We start from the raw sequence: 18759 nt of genomic DNA on the forward strand, positions 1-18759 counted from the left end.
CTTTAAATGACTTGGATTTTGTATATGTTTCAGTACCAACTGAAGGAAATTTTCTGCCATAGGTGTGCAGAGCATGGCACTTGGGGACTGACCTGGGGCAAGCAGGACATCAGGCTCTAGTTTTGTTTATTTTGAATCTGGCTTTCTGTATTAGTTCTGCCAATGCCTTTTTTCATATGCCTTATTAATAACACTCTTGCATGCATATCTGTTTGTGGCGCACAATGTCATGTAACATAATATGACATTCTCAAACCTACTTAAACCAATTCAGGATTGTGGGCAACAATGGCATATCCTGGCATAATTGGACACAAGGCAGGAAACCAGCTGTGAACAGGGAATTGCAGATGCAGTCCATCAAGCACATGTGATAGTCTCAAATATTAACTTCTGCACCAAATCAATTCACATCTTTTTGTTTTCATGCCACTGGAAACAGGAGTAACCCAGATCTGCGTTCATGGTAACCAGTTGCCCATTCAAGTATTCTATGTCCTTGCTGGCCGCTTTGTGGTCTGGACATTCTTCTGTCACCAAGAATTAGTCAAGGAAAGCCCAGCATGTGGTAAAGCCAATCTGGGAAGATGCTGACTTGTGGAAATGTCATACAACATGTTTGTCAACCTGAATGAATCAGAGTGGCCAGTGAGCCTTTACTGGCTGAATGGGCAGCAAGTGAAAAGCGGAGCAGGGAGTAGCACTTGAATGAGATTTAATCTCAGCCAGCCTCACATACTGTACAATACATCCATCCATTATCCAACCTGCTATATCCTAACTACAGGGTCACGGGGGTCTGCTGGAGCCAATCCCAGCCAACACAGGGCAGGAAACAAACCCTGGGCAGGGCACCAGCCCACCGCAGTACTGTACAATACAACTTATTTTTGTTTACCCCAAAATCACACGCTAGTGCCGCAATGGGCTTTAACAGGTCCTGCCTTTTGACAGCCCCCCAGCCTTGACTCTCTAAGAAGACTAAGTATGTCCATAAAGCCATCTGTACCCTCATCCATAGTCTTTAGCTGTTTTTTTCTCTGCTTTGGGATTATAAGGTTTTGACAAAAAATATGGCAGTAGCACGGTGGAGTAAATAAAGGGGGTATGTTGAGGCAGCACTGCATCACAAGTCTCTCTACACCAAACAGTCTGGTAGAGAACACAAAGGTAGAAATGGAAAGGCACTAATACATTGACTTGCTCTGTGATGCTAAGTAAACCACCTCACCTGCCAGTGCTCAATTTGTTTTAATGTAGAAAGAATTCTGCTGTACCCTTAAAGCACTCTGAGATGGCAGTCACTTTGCAAAGACATTACATAAATGCACATGGTTACAAGTTCAAACTGCTGGAATACCTTAATGTGTGACCTTGAGTTAAGTAGGTCATCTGCCAGGACTCACATTGTTAAAATGCAGAACCAGTTGTCCTACAGTGACTTGTACCCCTGAGCATGCCACTTCACCTACCAGTGCTCACATTGTTGAGACAGTGGTGGCATATGTATGTCTGGAGCATGTTGACATGTCGCTCACTCTGGAAAGGCACTATATAAAACTTTAACATCACAAGTTTGTCCCAACAGTTCCAGGACCACAGGTGAGTTGCCTCCAGATAGACCTGCATGTTTGGTTAACTAGTGACCCTAAATTCACTGGCTTCTGTTGTGTCCACAAGGGAGCCTGTGACAGCCTGGCATCCCATCCAGGGTTGGTTCCTTTCTTTTTCTACCTTGATCAGCTCCTTCAATTCTCAACATATCTTCTCTTTTGTTTCTTTTCACCCAACAGGTATTTCTGAAAAGTGACCGGGTTTCCCGGATGGTGCAAAGTGGAGGCTGCTCTGCCAATGACTCGAGGGAAGTGTTCAAAAAGCACATCGAGAAGAGGGTGCGCAGCTTACCGGAAATTGATGGGCTCAGCAAGGAGACAGTGCTCAGTTCATGGATGGCCAAATTCGATGCAATTTACAGGGGTGAGGAAGACCCTCGGAAACAGCAGACCCGAATGACAGCAAGTGCCGCCTCAGAACTCATCCTTAGCAAGGAGCAGCTCTACGAGATGTTCCAGCAGATTCTAGGAATTAAAAAGTTTGAACACCAGCTTCTATATAACGCCTGCCAAGTGAGTACATGGTGCAAGGAGTACCTTTACAATGGTGTTGCCCGTTATGGGAGATTGGATGGATGTGTTAGGGTCCATGAGGTACTTGGAAACAGTAAAACTGATTAGTGCCCTATAATGTGAATGGAGATGGGCAATCTAAATACTCAATGATTGAAATAAATTGGGAAAATGTCCAGATATGATGTTATTTGATGGTACTTACTGTAAGTCTGTGTGCAAATGCCCGCACTGCACAGGCTCACCAGGACCAGAGTGGGAACAAATGAGGCAAAACAGAGCAGGGGAAAAAAGGTCCAGTGGGACTGCAATGGGAAGACAAACAATCATGTAAACAAATGGAGTAACAGAATGGCAAAAGGGGCGTTAGGTCAAGTGAAGTGCAATGGGGATGTGGCATGATACCAGTCTTTTTTTTTTTTCTGAATCCTAAAATATTTTCACTTTGTCATTATTATTGAGTGCAGACTGTTGATCAAAAATGGTAGTTTCTATTTAAGATTAAACCTTCAAAACAATAAAGTATGCAGAAAGTGAAGGGGTCTCAGTACTTTCTCAATTCACTATACTGTAAATACAAGGGAATATTTGTAAAACACCTTGGGGTGTTGTTTCACTATAGAAAGGTTATATATGAGAGAAAGAGGTTGGGAGCATGCACCGATACAGCGCATTGCCACACTCACCACATGATGAACCACCCTGATTGGGACCGGAGTGCAGCTGTGCAATGGGTGACACCTCAGCACCACAGTGGAACAGTGCAAGTTTTTTTTTACAGTGGCTGGAGTGCCATTTCTGCCACCAGCCACCAACCACCAAATTTTCTCTGCAAGTTGGAGGATCTGTTGCAGGGCTGGATGCAGATTAATGTCATACCCAGGATGAAGCAATTGCAGGCTAAGAGCCTTGCTCAAGGGCCCAATGGAGCAGAGACACTTCTGGCGTTTACAGGATTCAAACTGGCAACCTTCCGATGGCCAGCACAGATCCCTAGTCTCAGAAGCACCACTCTGCCCTGCTATATATGAAATAAAGTTTGTTTCTTATCAGAAGACATTCTGATAACATTGCTATAGATGAGCCTGATATTTCAAGTAAATTCAGTTCAGCCCCTACTACTGCCATGCTTTCCTTGCTATGCCATCGGGCCCTACATGTTCTTTATATAACATCAGATGCATTTGTATGACGACTATAGCCATTCACTAAACTTAAGACACCCTGGCTAATAATTATGACCCTGAAACAGAAATCATTACTCCTACACCTCCCTGTGAAACAAAAGAAGCTCCAGGTTTTCAAATACTGAAATATTTTAGATTATCCCCAGTGAGATAAAGAGAGGGACTGATTAAGTAGATTCATCAATGTCAAAATGCACAGTGTTAGGCCAAAGCAAATGTGCAAGATTACCAGCGAGGACAAGAGATAAGAGCCTGTGAGGTGCTGAGTCTGAGCGAGGCACACTTTATACCGCACCCTGCTCTGGCCTGAAGAATAACCAGAAGGCACAATGCATAATGCTGCTGTCTCACAGCCTCAAAGTCCTAGCCTCCATTTCACGTGTGATCACTCTCTGTGTTCTCCCCATATCTGTGATTTCTTTCCCAAATTACTCCAGTTTTCCTCCCACATCCTAAATATGTGTGAATTAGGTTCATTAATGACCCAGATTCTAATTTGTGTAGTCTGGGCCTGTAATTGACTGGAGTTTAATATCTCTGGGGTGGACTCCTGTGCCTTATAGTCCTAAAACTGGATTAAGTGGGTCCAATAAAGAGATAAGATATAATATTGTAATGGCACTGGTGAGGCTTGTAATGACAGAGAGGATTACACTGAAGGTGGAAAGAGAATAATGTTCTGAGTTATGGCACTTCAGATGATTCTTTCGAGTACCAGCCACTGGACAGCCTTTATGGAAAAACCTAATATGTCACAACTTCTTGGTCAGTGGAGTTGCTAGGTTTTTGTCCTGCAGTATGTAAAATAGTGTGCACATACTAGATTCTTCCATCGTGCCATGACAAGAATGAAGACATATTTGGCCATCACCACTACCTTATAAACATCACAAAGAACTAGTAACTCCAAAAATTAAATACAAAAAAAAAAAAAAAACGAACAAAACTCAGTTTTGAAAAAAAAAAATAAATAAAAAAATAGATTTTTCCATTGCACGTGAGAATACAGGGTGGTCCAGATCTAATTATGCAGATCCAGATTGTCTGGATGACTTTGATTTATGCTGGGAAGATTCCAGTTCGGAGCGAAGACGATTCTTCATGTTGTCAGTTTGCGCACTTCTCAATGGTCCGGGATTTTTCGGGTGATTTTCTATGTAATAAACTTTATAAGTTATAGCGTAATGAAAATTGCATAATTAGATCTGGACCACCCTATAGTTCATCCTCTCACAGTCACCAATAGTCACCTCAAATGCTGTGATCTTAAATGTAAAGGTGCCAAAGTGGTTAGCAATGCCATTGGGGAACCATGTTTAGTTCCCAAAAGGACCATCCACATGAAGGATCCAGAAAGATGCTTTATTTATTTAGATCCGTAACAGGCTTCATAAATAACCATTAATAGATTAGAAGAGATTTTGTGAAATGCCAGTGTGTTTATGATTTCAAAAGGACAATAATGCAGGCTGAGTTCAGGTTTTATTTATTATTCTACTACATAGCCTACTATACATTAAACACTTTTGTTCTGTCCACATATTAGGACGCTTCACAAAGCCCAAACAACCAACTTCATATGCATATTCATATTTGTCAGGCAGCAGCACTATAAGTAACTACAAAACCCAGTAAAGCGACTTTACAGAATCATTATTTTTAAGAGTGTGGAATAGCTTGAGGCCAGAGGCTACATAACAAGTGAATGAATACTTGAGAGATTAAGTAGAAGGATGGGTCACGTGGATGGATAGTTCATTTGGGAAGCATTGCTGTGGTGTGAACACATTAAAGATACAAACTGGGAAAGTGTGCGGTTCAATTTCAAGCTCCACTTTGAAGTTTGGAGCCAAGACTCACGTAACATAATCTCTCCACTTTGAAATGAGGATTTGGTCTCTTGTCATCAGCAAATTTTAATCTTCCATTCTGTTGAAACATCTTACATGAGCGTGTTTAGATAGATAGATAGATGATAGATAGATAGATACTTTATTAATCCCATGGGGAAATTCACATAATCCAGCAGCAGTATACTGATACAAAGAAACAATATTAAATTAAATAGTAATAAAAATGAAAAAGCAGACAATAACTTTGAGTAATGTTAGCATTTACTCCCCGGGTGGAATTGAAGAGTCGCATAGTGTGGGGGAGGAACGATCTCCTCAGTCTGTCAGTGGAGCAGGACGGTGACAAAAGTCTGTCACTGAAGCTACTCCTCTGCCTGGAGATGATCCTGTTCAGTGGATGCAGTGGATTCTTCATGACTGACAGGAGTTTGCTTAATGCCGGTCACTCTGCCACAGATGTTAAACTGTCCAACTTTACTCCTACAATACAGCCTGCCTTCTTAACAAGTTTGTCCAGGCGTGAGGCGTCTTTCATCTTTATGCTGCCACCCCAGCACACCACCGCGTAGAAGAGGGCACTCGCCACAACCGTCTGGTAGAACATCTGCAGCATCTTATTGTAGATGTTGAAGGATGCCAACCTTCTCAGAAAGTATAGTCTGCTCTGACCTTTCTTACACAGATCATCAGTATTGGCAGTCCAGTCCAATTTGTCATCTAGCTGCACTCCCAAGTATTTATAGGTCTGCACCCTCTCCACAGTCACCTCTGATGATCACAGGGTTCATGAGGGACCTGGTCCTCCTAAAGTCCACCACCAGCTCCTTGGTTTTGCTAGTGTTCAGGTGTAGGTGGTTTGAGTCGCACCATTTAACAAAGTCTTTGATTAGCTTCCTGTACTCCTCCTCCTGCAGCCCACAATAGCAGTGTCATCAGCGAACTTTTGCACGTGGCAGGACTCCGAGTCATATTGGAAGTCTGATGTATATAGATTGAACAGGACCGGAGAAAGTCCAGTCCCCTGTGGCGCCCCTGTATTGCTGAACTCGTCAGACCTGTAGTTCCCGAGACGCACATACTGAGGTCTGTCTGTAAGACAGTCCATGATCCATGCCACCTGGTATGAGTCTACTCCCATCTCAGTCAGCTTGTCTCTTAGGAGCAGAGGTTGGATGGTGTTGAAGGCGCTAGAGAAGTCCAAAAACATAAATCTTACAGCACCACTGCCTCTGTCCAGGTGGGAGAGGGATCGGTGTAGCATATAGATGATGGCATCCTCCGCTCCCACCTTCTCCTGGTATGCGAACTGCAGAGAGTCGAGAGCATGGCGGACCTGTGGCCTCAGGTGGTGAAGCAGCAGCCGCTCCATGGTCTTCATCAGATGTGACGTCAGAGCAACAGGCCGGAAGTCATTCAGCTCACCAGGACGTGATCCCTTTGGGACAAGATGCTTTCCAAAGCCTTGGGACTCTCCCCTGTTCCAGGCTCAGGTTGAATATGCGCTGTAGAGGACTCCCCAGTTCCAATGCGCATGCCTTCAGCAGTTGTGGTGATACACGATCTGGACCCGCTGTTTTGCTGGCACAAAGTCTTTTCAGCTCTCTGCTCTCATGGGCTGCTGTAATTGTGGGTGGGGACGTCTAACCTACGCTGGTATCAACAGAAGGATGGTTGGAGGATGCAGTACTCCGAGGTGTGCTGTGTTTACAAGGAGACTTGCACTTACCTAATATAACAGAAGTTGTGGACAAGTGCTATATGACTTTAACTTCCTTCCTTCTTAAAAAATACCAAATTCGAAACTTAAGCCTGTTATGGGATGACGATGTACTAATTCGTTTTTGAGTTAAATTGTGCAAGAGAAAGAAGCCCTCTAGAGGAACCCTCAAATACAGTTATTCTGCAATTAATTATGAATTCTTCTCGTCAATTGCTATCGTATTGACCTATTTTATGATCAGAAAGATCAGCATCAGAGCCGTAAATAATTACCAAAATTTTATAAAATAGTTTGAGCAACTTGGTTCCTAGGGCGCAAAGTCTACAAATGCTCATGTCTGAATTTTTTTTATCCAGTTTAATGTTGGGGGAACGTGGAATTCATCCTGGCAGCACTGGGTTCAAAGCAAGAGCCAGTCCTCTCGGAAGTGCTGCTCTATCACTGGGCTCTGCCTTCACTGCTGCAAAATTTTCATTTGACCATCAGAGGAAACCTGAGTGCTGATGGGAAACTTGAAGACCATTTGAAAATGTTGGGATATTTTGTGTCTGATTGATTTGTAATTTTGAAGCTTAATTATTGTAATACAATGTATAGAATTCAGAAAACTGAATATTTAAAAAGAAAACACATTGATAATATGCAGACACTAGACAGCCACTAATTGGGCACTCAGCAGTTTTGAATTAGCACTGCTAACTACAATGTAATAATAACAACAATAATAATAATTAAATCAGTTCATTTTGGAAAACCTCATTTTCTCACAGAGGGCCATATAGAGCATCACTGAGCCCAAAGCACAAACTAATAAACCACTGAATGCAAGTCCATTTTAGGGTACACTGTCAGACACATACTCAACCACTCGTATTTATTTTGAGAACCCATAATTTTCCATGATAGGGCTATGAATAGCTGCAGCCTATCCCAGCATCATAAAGTACAAGGTATGAGCCAACCTTAGACTGGATGCCAGTCTATCATTAGGCACACAGGCACTCATACTCACTCATATTTGATTAATTTAGAGTCACCATTTTTGTCTAATCCAATCCTAAGAGGAAACATCATGCAAGTTCACGTAGAACAGGCAAGCTCCATACAAACACATCTCTAAAACTGTGAGGTAGTATCACCAATCAGTATGTCACTGAAAGATCCAAAAAATAAAAACACATTCCAGGAAGAAACAAATGATAACTGCAGTGTTCTGTTGAGCTACAATCCCCTGACTTGTTCTCCAGAGTGTATTAGCCTGCCTGGGTGTGCTGTGTCACTTTTACTTTGTACATCCATTTCATCAGCATTCTTGTTGGTCTTAAACAGTCATTATCGGTTTATTGTATTGTAACAGCAATGACAAGTACGGTAATTGATGAAAGAATCTATTGATCAGTTTGGTGTGCTGACCCTCAAGTTGCCAAGATGGGCATGCAAGGGGTTAATTATTTTGAATCTTGTGCAATTGATTGTGGTGCTGTCTCTACAGACATTCTATTAATTGCTTTATTGATGTATTAGAATTTCTTTTAGTTTGTAAATTACCTCATGCCTTCTGACTAATTAAGAGGCAAATGAGTGAATTGGTGGCAGAGCGTCAAGTGAAAGCCACCTGGGGCCATTCATCTAGTGGGGGTTCCTCACCTGGACAGCCTTCATTTAACGTGCCATAACATTCGCAAACCTGTTTAGTCTAGTTTAGGGCCGCAGAGGGCATCAATGGTGAAACAAGCCCTGAACAGTGTGCTAGTCTATCACAAGACCCAGTAACACTGGACCAGTTTAGAATGACTTCTAAATCTGACACCAATACTGTGTTACTATGCTTCAGTATGTCTTGGCAATATAGCAGTTCTGCTTTGAGTATTACATTTTCTGTCTATAGTACTGTCACCTCTACTTAACTACATTGTCAAATGAAAATAAGCACTATTTACTCAATAAATTTTGCTAAACACATTACTGCAAAGTTAAACCAGAACACAAAAGGCCTATGCAAATATGAACAATGCTTTGCTCAGTCAGTTATCTAAACTACTGGCCTGTCTGGCTTTTCAAAGATGCACTTTTGGCTCTAACACCTGATTTTGTATGCAGCCATACTGAGGACACCGCACTACAGCCTGCAGAACAGGGTGGAGCTCAATATTTGGGGCGGAGCTGGACGTTGGTGATGCTGTCCTTACTGCAGCCTTTATGCACTATGGTTCATTCACCTATTCACGTGTTGCTCACGTCTAATCAGATTATCCTGGGAACCACGGCTCCAAAGCTGATCATAAACCAGTGGGAAAAGCCAAAGAAAAAATGAAAGGCCATTCCTTTTAAAGAGAAGTAGAATAGATAAAGTCAATATACGTGCTTTATTAAATATTATTTAATGAAGAGTAATGCCGTATTAAGGTTGGCTTTGATGACTAATATTATTGAACTAATTCTGCCATTGTTCATGTAGCAATATTCTTGAAACAAAAATGGGGGGCACTTTTAAGACCAGGGATCCCCTTAAAATGTTTTCCATTTAAAGTAATTATAATGGGGAGTTGGCATTACAAAAATTCACTTTAAAAGGGTACAATGTATGCCAAAGTATACTGACACGTCCCAAACGATTGACTTCAGATGTTGTTTCAGCCACATCCTTTGTTAATGGGACAGTGAATTAAGCACATAGCCATGTGATCTCCATTGACAAACACTGGATCATGTTGAAGAGGTCAGGGACGTTCAATGTGGCACTGTCATAGGATGCCACCTTTTTCATAATTCAGTATGTGAAATTTCTACTCTTCCCAATCTGCCTTGATAAAATGTAAGTGCTATTATTGTGAAGTGGAAACATTGAGGATAAATAACAGCTCAGCTATGAACTATTATACAAACTCAGAGTGGAGCCACAGAGTGCTTTATGACATAAAAATGGCCTATCCTTGGTGGCATCACTTACAACAGAGTTTCAAACTGCTGCAATATCAGAAGAACTGTATGTTGGGCGCTTCATGAAATGAGTTTCCATTGGCAAGCAGCTGCATGCAAGCCTAAGATCACTTTAATCAATGCCAAACATTAGCTGGAGTGGTGTAAAACATGGAGGCATTGGACTGAAGCAGTGAACACACTTCATTATCTGGCAGTCTGTTTAATGAATCTGGGTTTGTCAGAAGCCACAACAATGCTACCTTCAGGACTGCACAGTGCCTACTGTAAAGTTTGGTGGAGGGGGGATATTGGCAGGGTTTGGGCTAGACACCATGTTTCCAGTTATGGGTACTGTTAATGCTACAGCAGATAAATACATTTTAGGCAACCATGTGGCAGCAGTTTTGTGAAGGCCCTTTTCTGTTCCAGCATGACTGTGCCCCTGGTCCATAAACAGATGGAGGAACTTGACTAGCCTGCACAGAGCCATGACCTCAGCTCTACTAGACATCTTTAGAATTTTATGGAGCACTGATTGTGTGCCTGGTCTCGTCCAACATCAGTACGTGATCTCACACATGGTCTTTGGTTGAAATGGCACAAAATCCCACAAACACACTCCAGAATCTTATGGGAAGAAGAATTTAGGCAGTTATGGACTGGGACAACTGCATATTAATGCTCACTGTTTTGTAATGGGATGTCCAACAGGCTCATAATGGTGTGCTGGTCAGGTGACAACAAACCTTTGTCCGTATAGTGCAGGGAGAATATAATAACCCCACAAAAAAGGGCAACCAGATTGAGAGTCATATCCAGTACAAAGCACTATGTCACCATGTTGCTCCATTCCTCATTTATTCAGAAAGCATCAAACAAGTGGCTCCCATGATTCTAACAATAATAGAAGTGCATTATCTATCTGGCCCTAGGAGAGTCACAGCTGACAGCAACTTGTCAATGCAAATGATCCCATTGTCCTAATTCCTGCCCTTCACTGGGCCCCCAGTGTAATCAGACTGCTGCTTCTGCTTTCAATCAAATGAAACGCCTGTACGGAATTTAAAAAAAAAAAAAAAAGCTTGTCACCTTGCTTATTTTAGATGGTTTGTAAAGCACATTATGAAAGATGCTATATGATAGTCATTTTTGGAATCTGCCTATTCCAGTTTTAGGTGGAAGGCATCTGGAACCCATCCTGACAGAAACCAACTCCGGCCACTGTCTGTGTGGTGTTTGCACATTCACCTGATGTCCAAATGGCTTTCTTCACTTATCCTTAAGACATATGGTGGATGCAGAAAGCATTCTGACCGCTTCACTTTCTGCACAGTTTGTCGCATTGTAGATTTTATTTTAAATTGATAAATTTGCATTTTTTGCCCAACAATACACCCTCTATAACTCACACTAACAAAGTGAAAATGTTTTCAGAAATGTATGCACAAAATTTGTGTAATTGGGACAATCTACACATTTTGTCTGAAGTTTAGCACAGAGGACATTATAATTTTATGCTTATTTTGTGATTCAAGATGTTCTTAAAAAGTTTATTATTTTTAACATTGTGCCATGATGCCATTTTGTTTTTTGTGGGCACCACCATTTCTTGGTATCAGCATTGGTGGTTGTCATGACAATGTGTCCCCGAGTTCCACAGGGTAACACTATGTATGACACCATTGACATGACCATGCAAAGACCATGCATAGAAAGAACTGTATTATGTTGGAAAGACTTATTGTTTGGATTTCTTTAGTTCAATTCCCATTTACAGCGGTGGGCTGGTGCCCTGCCTGAGGTTTGTTTCCTGCCTTGTGCCCTGTGTTGGCTGGGATTGGCTCCAGCGGACCCCTGTGACCCTGTGGTTAGGATATAGCAGGTTGGATAATGGTTGGAAGGATGGAATTCTCATTTAGGCCCTTCATCTGGTGAAAGATGGGCTTGATTCTGCTTTACAATCTTCGCATGGCTCTGCTTCTTGTCTTTGTCCCAGTCCTTAAAAAAAAAAAAAAGCCTTTACTGTCTGCTAAGACAGAAGAGCAGGTTTTTACAGCATAGCAGGCCCTAACATGGAGACATGATGTATTTAACTGTCCTAGAGGTATTTGTTTTAGTAAAATGGAGTTACTTTTTGGGGCTAGGAAACATATTTAAAGCTTTGTATTGCCGACATGCAGCTTCAAGCTTGGGGGTATAAATGTTTTCAGAACAAGTGGCTCCTCACTAACGGCATTGTGGTAAATAATGTCACAGACCTCCTAATGACTTATTAAAATCCGTATTGCCTTATTGCACTTAGCGCCTGTTAGACATGCATTACTGATATTATTTTTCCTTGTCCTTTCCACCTTGTGTTGCAGTGAGAATTGGCTTGTGTAGTTCGTCGTGAACGCACTCACTTTCAAAGGTGCCCTTCATAATACATTGTGATTTGAAGATTGGCAGAACTGCTATAATTTGCTGTGAATTCTACCTCCTTCCTCTATGATCATGCAAGCAATTATTTCATACCAGTCTCAAAGACGCCATGCAGCCTTTGGGGAACATAAATGAAGCTACAGAGGGAAAATATTGGCAGGATCACCCAGCACGTGGTCTGCTTTCCTATTCACTATGCACTCAGGCCAGCAAGGAGCCTTTAACATAAGTGCTGGCCGGTATCACCACACTTAGTCGGAATTCAGCACCACAGACCGTGGCTCTGCTCCCTTCAGATCGCTGGAATCCGCCTTCTGATTCTGCACTCCGTCTCTTGCTCAAGGGAACCATGCTCTGTCCTGTGATTCAATTAATAAATCTGAGGCTGTAGGAAAAGAGAGCAGAATACACGTCCCTGTCTAGCGAATAATCCTCAGAACGGATAGTACACGATTCATTTTTATGTTGGAATCTGACTGCTTTGTCAGGATTGCTTAAGAATACACAGGATGCATCGGACATATAGCCTAACTGACTTAATCCAGACCAGGGCCATGGGAAGTGCTGGAGTCTATCCCAGCTACCATAAAGCACAAGGAAGGAACAAACTCCAGACAGAGTGCCAGTCCCTTGCAGGGTGAACACACACCCACACACACACACACACACACACAACCCATACACTAGAGCTAATTTAGTATTACCAATCCACTTAACCTGCATGTCTTTGGAGAGTGGGAGGAAACTGGAGCACCCGGAAGAAACCCATGCAGACAAGAACCCTGGTGTCCTTACTATGAGACAGCAGTGCTACCACTGCACCATGGGAACCTATATACCCTTATTAGGTACAGCAGTTCACATTACATGCAAAATGCAACCATCGCTGGCACATGTCTGTGTATCCCATTAGTGGCACTAGGAGTTCAAAAAAAGGTGGGCCTCAATTTGTCACGAGTCCACGTTATTGTTTATTATTTTTAAATATACAGTACATTCATTTTTAAAAACATTTCATACGACTAGTTATTTCAACTTAGAGACAAAAATTTCTGTTCTTTTTATGTTTAGTTTGCATGATTTTTTGTTACACTAATTTAAATCATCTCAGAAATGGTGAAAGTAAACTGTCTGCCAGCCTTTTGATGGTATGTACGAGACATCAACCAAGGTACAAACTGCAAAAAAATATCAATAAAATGTGTTTTTTTTGGTTTTCCTTGCAATCTGTGTATCTATAAAGAGCTGCCCTGTGAGTTTAACTTGACTCACGTTTTAAACATGTATGATGCATGCGTTTTGGCATCAGTGTGTGAATCTGTCCTCAATGAGGTGATCACCAAAATTTCCATCTTTTGATGTTCTGCCATCCAGCCACATGTTATGCCTGTTATACCAATGAGCTGTGCGCCTTATTGGCTATTAACAGAAATTGGAAACTTTGGTTCATGAATATCCAACACATTTGTCACTAGGCTGATCCTTCGATATTTGGTGGTGAAGTGATTGTAGATTTCCCAGCATACTCAGTAGTGACACCAGTAGCAAACTCATCCCTAGTGTTAGCACAGCTAGAGGCAGTTATCGCTTGCCCTCTGGGGCAGAAGTGAAATTTGCAGTGCTGCCATCAGACTCTAGAACATTCTGTGATCCTGGTCACTTCATTTGGTTATTAAAACCTAGAAGGTTTCTATGTTTTGTTTGTTGAGACATCATTTGTGCTAATTTCACCCAGTTCATGTTTTCCTCCAAAAGGACTTACTTACACAACTACTAAGTTTAGAAAGTTAGCAATTGATGGCCTCCTGTTAATATCCCATTTTCAGTGGCTGTGCGTGGTGAACTTTAACCTTGACATATGCTGTAAAATCTCTATTCATACACTGTATATGTTTCTAAATACTTTTAAAGTCTTAAATTAATTCTTATACTGATAAAGTAAGACTGGTGATTTTGATCTGTAGGTTGTAATTAATTGATATTTCAATCAAGTGAGATGTAAATGCATGTATGCAGTGTATGTTAATTTTTATGTGTATAGAAAATATGTGAAAAGTTAAACTGCAAAACAGGGTAGGCCAATAAGTAAGAAGGGTGAGCGTAGGCCTGCCCAGACCCCATACTGGTGCCATGCCTGCTCTGTCAGTATGAAATAACTCGGCTCCAAGTGAATCGATTTTTTTTTTTTTATTTGACACTCTTATTTCTTTATGGAAATTTGTCCAGAAAGTTCAAATAGAGTGTGCTGTGAAACAGTAAGAGTTGTTTCAAAGTTCCTATGACAGAGGGTACTTAAACTAGTAAAAGATCAAAATGTACAGATTGAACAGTTACTCCTGATGACAAAACGGTGAAATGATGTGCTCACTGCAACTGTAGAAGTGATTTCTATGGCTCCACAGCTGCTTGCATGATCCTCACTCCCAGCACTCTCACTTCTCTTGCCGCTAGTAATCATAACAGATAAGCTACATGAGGTTTGTGATCATAACTGTAAAAAATGGAAGCAACTTAACTTTTGTAGAAATTTATAAAAGAGGAAACAAGCTCCTTGTGGCTCTGTGACAAGTTATGCACACAGTGAATAAATGTGTACTCAGGATTTCTTTTACACTAAAAAGAACCTCACGACTTCATTACCTGCAAATCACAATGATTCAGTAGTTATCTGACATTGTAATTTATAGGCAAAGCACCGCAATAACCTGCTATCCATCAAGGCAGCCAACAATTTCAGTGTGTAGTTTTAGTGCAGAGTTTAAATCTTCATCAGGTACTTCCTTGAAAATTTTAACTTTTAAAAAAAGGTAACTACAATTAGCCACAGACTCCCCCCACCCCCAGAGCCAACAACCAACTACAGTAGATCAATCAATACCATTTTTTCATCACCAGCGTGAGTCTACGGTCTATGACTGTTATTTCAACCCCCACAAGTCTATTTGGCTCCATTTCTTACTATATGATACTATAAAGTGCTGCTAAAAACAGGTGTTTCATGTGCCCTACTTCTATTATGGCTTTCATTTTTATATACAACTCACTGTCACAAAAATTTTTAATAAACAAATCTGTGATAACTGGGCCCTTCATGCAGTGACAAGAGCATTTTAAAATGCTCCAACTTTCAAATCAAGTAAGACCTAAATCTTTTATCAAACAATATCTAAGTGAAAAACAAATTGATCATTTTTGAGGGAAAAAAAACAGCAATTTTAAATCATAATTAATTCATCCACCCATTTCTATACATGCTTAAAACAATATCTATTATTTTGTGCCTTTCACATCTGTCTATCCATCTATTGTTTATATGGTGCCTTTCTTTATCTATCTATGTGTGCAATATTTTACGAGAAATACACTATATGTCTAAAGGTTACCGGACAATTGACAATCATACCTACATGAGCTTGTTGGACATCCCATTCCAAAATTATGGGCATTAATTCAGAGTTTCACACCCATAACAGCCTGCACTTTTCTTTACACAACCGTTTGTAGTGTGTCTGTGGCAATTTGTGTCCATTCAGCCAAAACAGCATCTGTAAAGTCAGGTACTGATGGTGGATGAGAAGACCTGACTCCCAACCAGTGTTCTAATTTCATCCCAAAGGTGTTCCTCCATGTTTTTACTATGCACAGTAGAAAAGTCATACTGGAAAAGAAAAGGGACTTCCACAAACTGCTGTCACAAAGTTGTCTTAAATGTCGTTGTCTGCTTTAGTATTAACTGTACCCTTCACTGGAACTGAGGGGTCTAGCCCAAACCATGCCATTATCCATCCCACACCAAACTTTACAGTAGGCATAGAAGGTAGCATTTTCCTGGTATCCATTAAGCGTGATTCATCACTCCAGAGAACATGCAAGTCCAATGGTGGTGTGCTTTACATCACTCCCACCGACACTTGCCACTGAACATTGTGGTGTTAGGTTTGGTCATGGAAGCCCAATTTATGAAAGCTCCTGACACACAGTTCTTGTGCTGATGCTGCTTTCAGAGGCAGTTTGGACCTCTGCTGTGAGTGAAGCCACCAAGTATATGCTACTATTATGCACTTCAGTACTCGGTGGCCTGCTCTGTGAGTTTGGATGGTCTACCAGTTCATGGCTGAGCTGTTGCTGCTCCAAAGTGCTTCTACTTCACAATAAGAGCACTTCCAAATGACCAGGGTAGCTCTAGCAGAGCAGAAATTCCACATCCTGACTTGTGGCAAAGGTGGCATCCTATGACAGTGCTACATTTAAAGTCATGGAGCTCTTCATTATGACTCAGTGTTTGTCAATGGAGAATGCATGGCAATGTGCTTGATTTGATGTACCTGTTAAGAAGAAAACACCTGAACTCGGTAAGGCAGAGGTGGTCCACCTACTTTGGGCCGTATAATGTAACTCCTCAATATCCATTGTTGCTATGCCTACTTGACATGGTTCAACTGGTAGCACTCACTGTGAAGGGCAACATATCAAATAAAGACTGACTGATTGAGCTTACAATTCAGATCAGCAGGTCCCAGTGTCTTCCTTATGACTTGGCTGCTCAGCACTTCCCAGCTATTTTTATAACTTCTGGAGTCAATTGCTTTCCAGCTGTTTCCAAACCCAATAAAAGTAGGCCATTAATAAAAGTATCCCGCAACCTAATTCTGTGTCATTTACTCAGGCCTTTGGATCATGTCACTCGAATTACTTTTCTCTGGATTGTGAATCCTCTCGGTCTTATGACACATCCGTAAATGGTTTTTCTTCATGCCGAGATCAATTGAGTGCAAAGCCTTTCGTTAAGAGGCTTTTGGACGTCAATCATGTTGCCCCAGCACTCGCACCACTGATCGGTGGACTTCATTCTGATTTTTGGAGGAGATGCACACTTGCAGTTGCTATGGCATCCATAATAGTATCGATTGATTATGGTTTAGGAGAGGTGTGCTACATACAAAAAAGAAATTCTTGAAATCTGACTTTGTAAAACAAGGTTTTTTTTATCCAAATTTCTAAGACATTTGCACTTTTAATCTGACCATACATGCAAAATTTTGCACACATATTGTTAATATAAGGTGGCACAGTGGTTAGTGTTGCCGACTTATGGCGGCCCCAATGCCACGTTCAAATCCTGCAAATGGGCTGAAACCGAATTTATAATGCCATGGATGAGGAGGGTTATGAAAGATGTGACAGGCATTTATCAAATGGATTTCTTGTACGGCCCAGTGTACAGTGTTGAATTGTGCGGTGGTTTTTGGGGATCACAGAGCACTTACCATTATAGGGTGTGGGTTAGGCACATCTTGTGACAAGGTAGCTTTTGAGGTTTATGACTGACCTTTATTCCTGTCAGTTTATATATTTATTACAAAAAAATGTGCCAGCTTGTGTTAAGTTTTCAACAACCATTGCCTTTGTCCATTGTCTGTGTAGCAGTCACCCTAAAGTCCTATTTGCCACACAAGCAAAGTTCAGCTTTGGCTTTACTGGCTAAGATGGCTTGATAGAAGTTGCACATGGCAATTTTTTTTTTTTGCTTAGTTTGGCAGTGATTCCACCCTGGGGTCTTCATTGGTCTGATGTGACAAGCTTCACATTTTGAGGATTTCATGCTGTTCTTTTCTGTAAGCTCTGTCAAGTTGGACGGACACTATTGGTAGACAGCTATTTTCAGGTCTCCCCAGAGATATCTGAATGGGTCCAAGTCCAGCCTCTGACTGGGACACTCGAGGACATTCTCAGAGTTGTCCCTATGCCACTCTTGTGTTGTCTTTGTTTTAATCTGTTGAGCCAAGTCTGAGGTCCAGGGCACTGTAGGCAGGATTTCATTAAGGATTTCTGTGTACTTTGCTTTCCTTCAAGCCCATCTAGTGCCCCGTCCATGACGCTGCCACCACTGTGTTTTACCATTGGAATGGTATTACTCAAGAGATGAGTGGGGCCTGGTTTCTTCCAGAAACGACTCTAATCTTGGTTTCATCAGAATAAAGAATCTTGTTTCTCTTTTAGGTGCCTTTTTGCAAACACCAAATGGACTTTTTAATGTGTCTTTTACTGTGGAGAGGCTTCTGCATGGCCACTCCATCATAAAGACCAGATTGGTGGAGTGTTGCAGTGGTGATTGTCCTTCTGAAAGTTTCTCCCATCTTCACAGAGTTTCACTGGAGCTCAGCCAGAGTGACCATTGGTTTCTTGGTCAACTCTCTTACCATAATCCTTCTGTACTGAATACTCACTTTGGCCAAGTGGCCAGCTCTAGTCATGGTTGTTCTGAACTAATTCCATCTAAGAATTACAAAGGCCACACTGATTTTGGGGACCTTCAATGATGCCGAATTTCTTTGCAGCTTTCCTCAGATATGTGCCTCATGACTTGGTTTTAAGTCATCTGGTGGACCTTCATAGAAAGGTGTGCACAAAAGGTGCATTTCAAACAAGGCATAGAACCATCTCAGTGACGATCAACAAAATGGCATGCAACTGAGCCAAATTTCAAGGGACTGAATACTTGTGTTAATGTGACAGTTTATTTTTTATTT

The 18759-nt window shown here is 41.4% G+C and overlaps 1 protein-coding gene across 16 annotated transcripts in view; it reads left to right on the forward strand.

Annotated features, from left to right (window-relative positions):
* cadpsa (Ca2+-dependent activator protein for secretion a) overlaps positions 1-18759 on the forward strand; it is a 364578-nt gene that overhangs the window by 86341 nt on the left and 259478 nt on the right. For all 16 annotated transcript variants that reach the window (XM_039771426.1, XM_039771431.1, XM_039771437.1 and 13 more), the window contains exon 3: positions 1794-2126. In XM_039771426.1, the coding sequence (XP_039627360.1) occupies positions 1794-2126 (333 nt within the window). The remainder of the gene's footprint in view (positions 1-1793; positions 2127-18759) is intronic.

Source organism: Polypterus senegalus, chromosome 12, assembly GCF_016835505.1.
Source record: "Polypterus senegalus isolate Bchr_013 chromosome 12, ASM1683550v1, whole genome shotgun sequence".
Classification (NCBI taxonomy): domain Eukaryota; kingdom Metazoa; phylum Chordata; class Cladistia; order Polypteriformes; family Polypteridae; genus Polypterus; species Polypterus senegalus.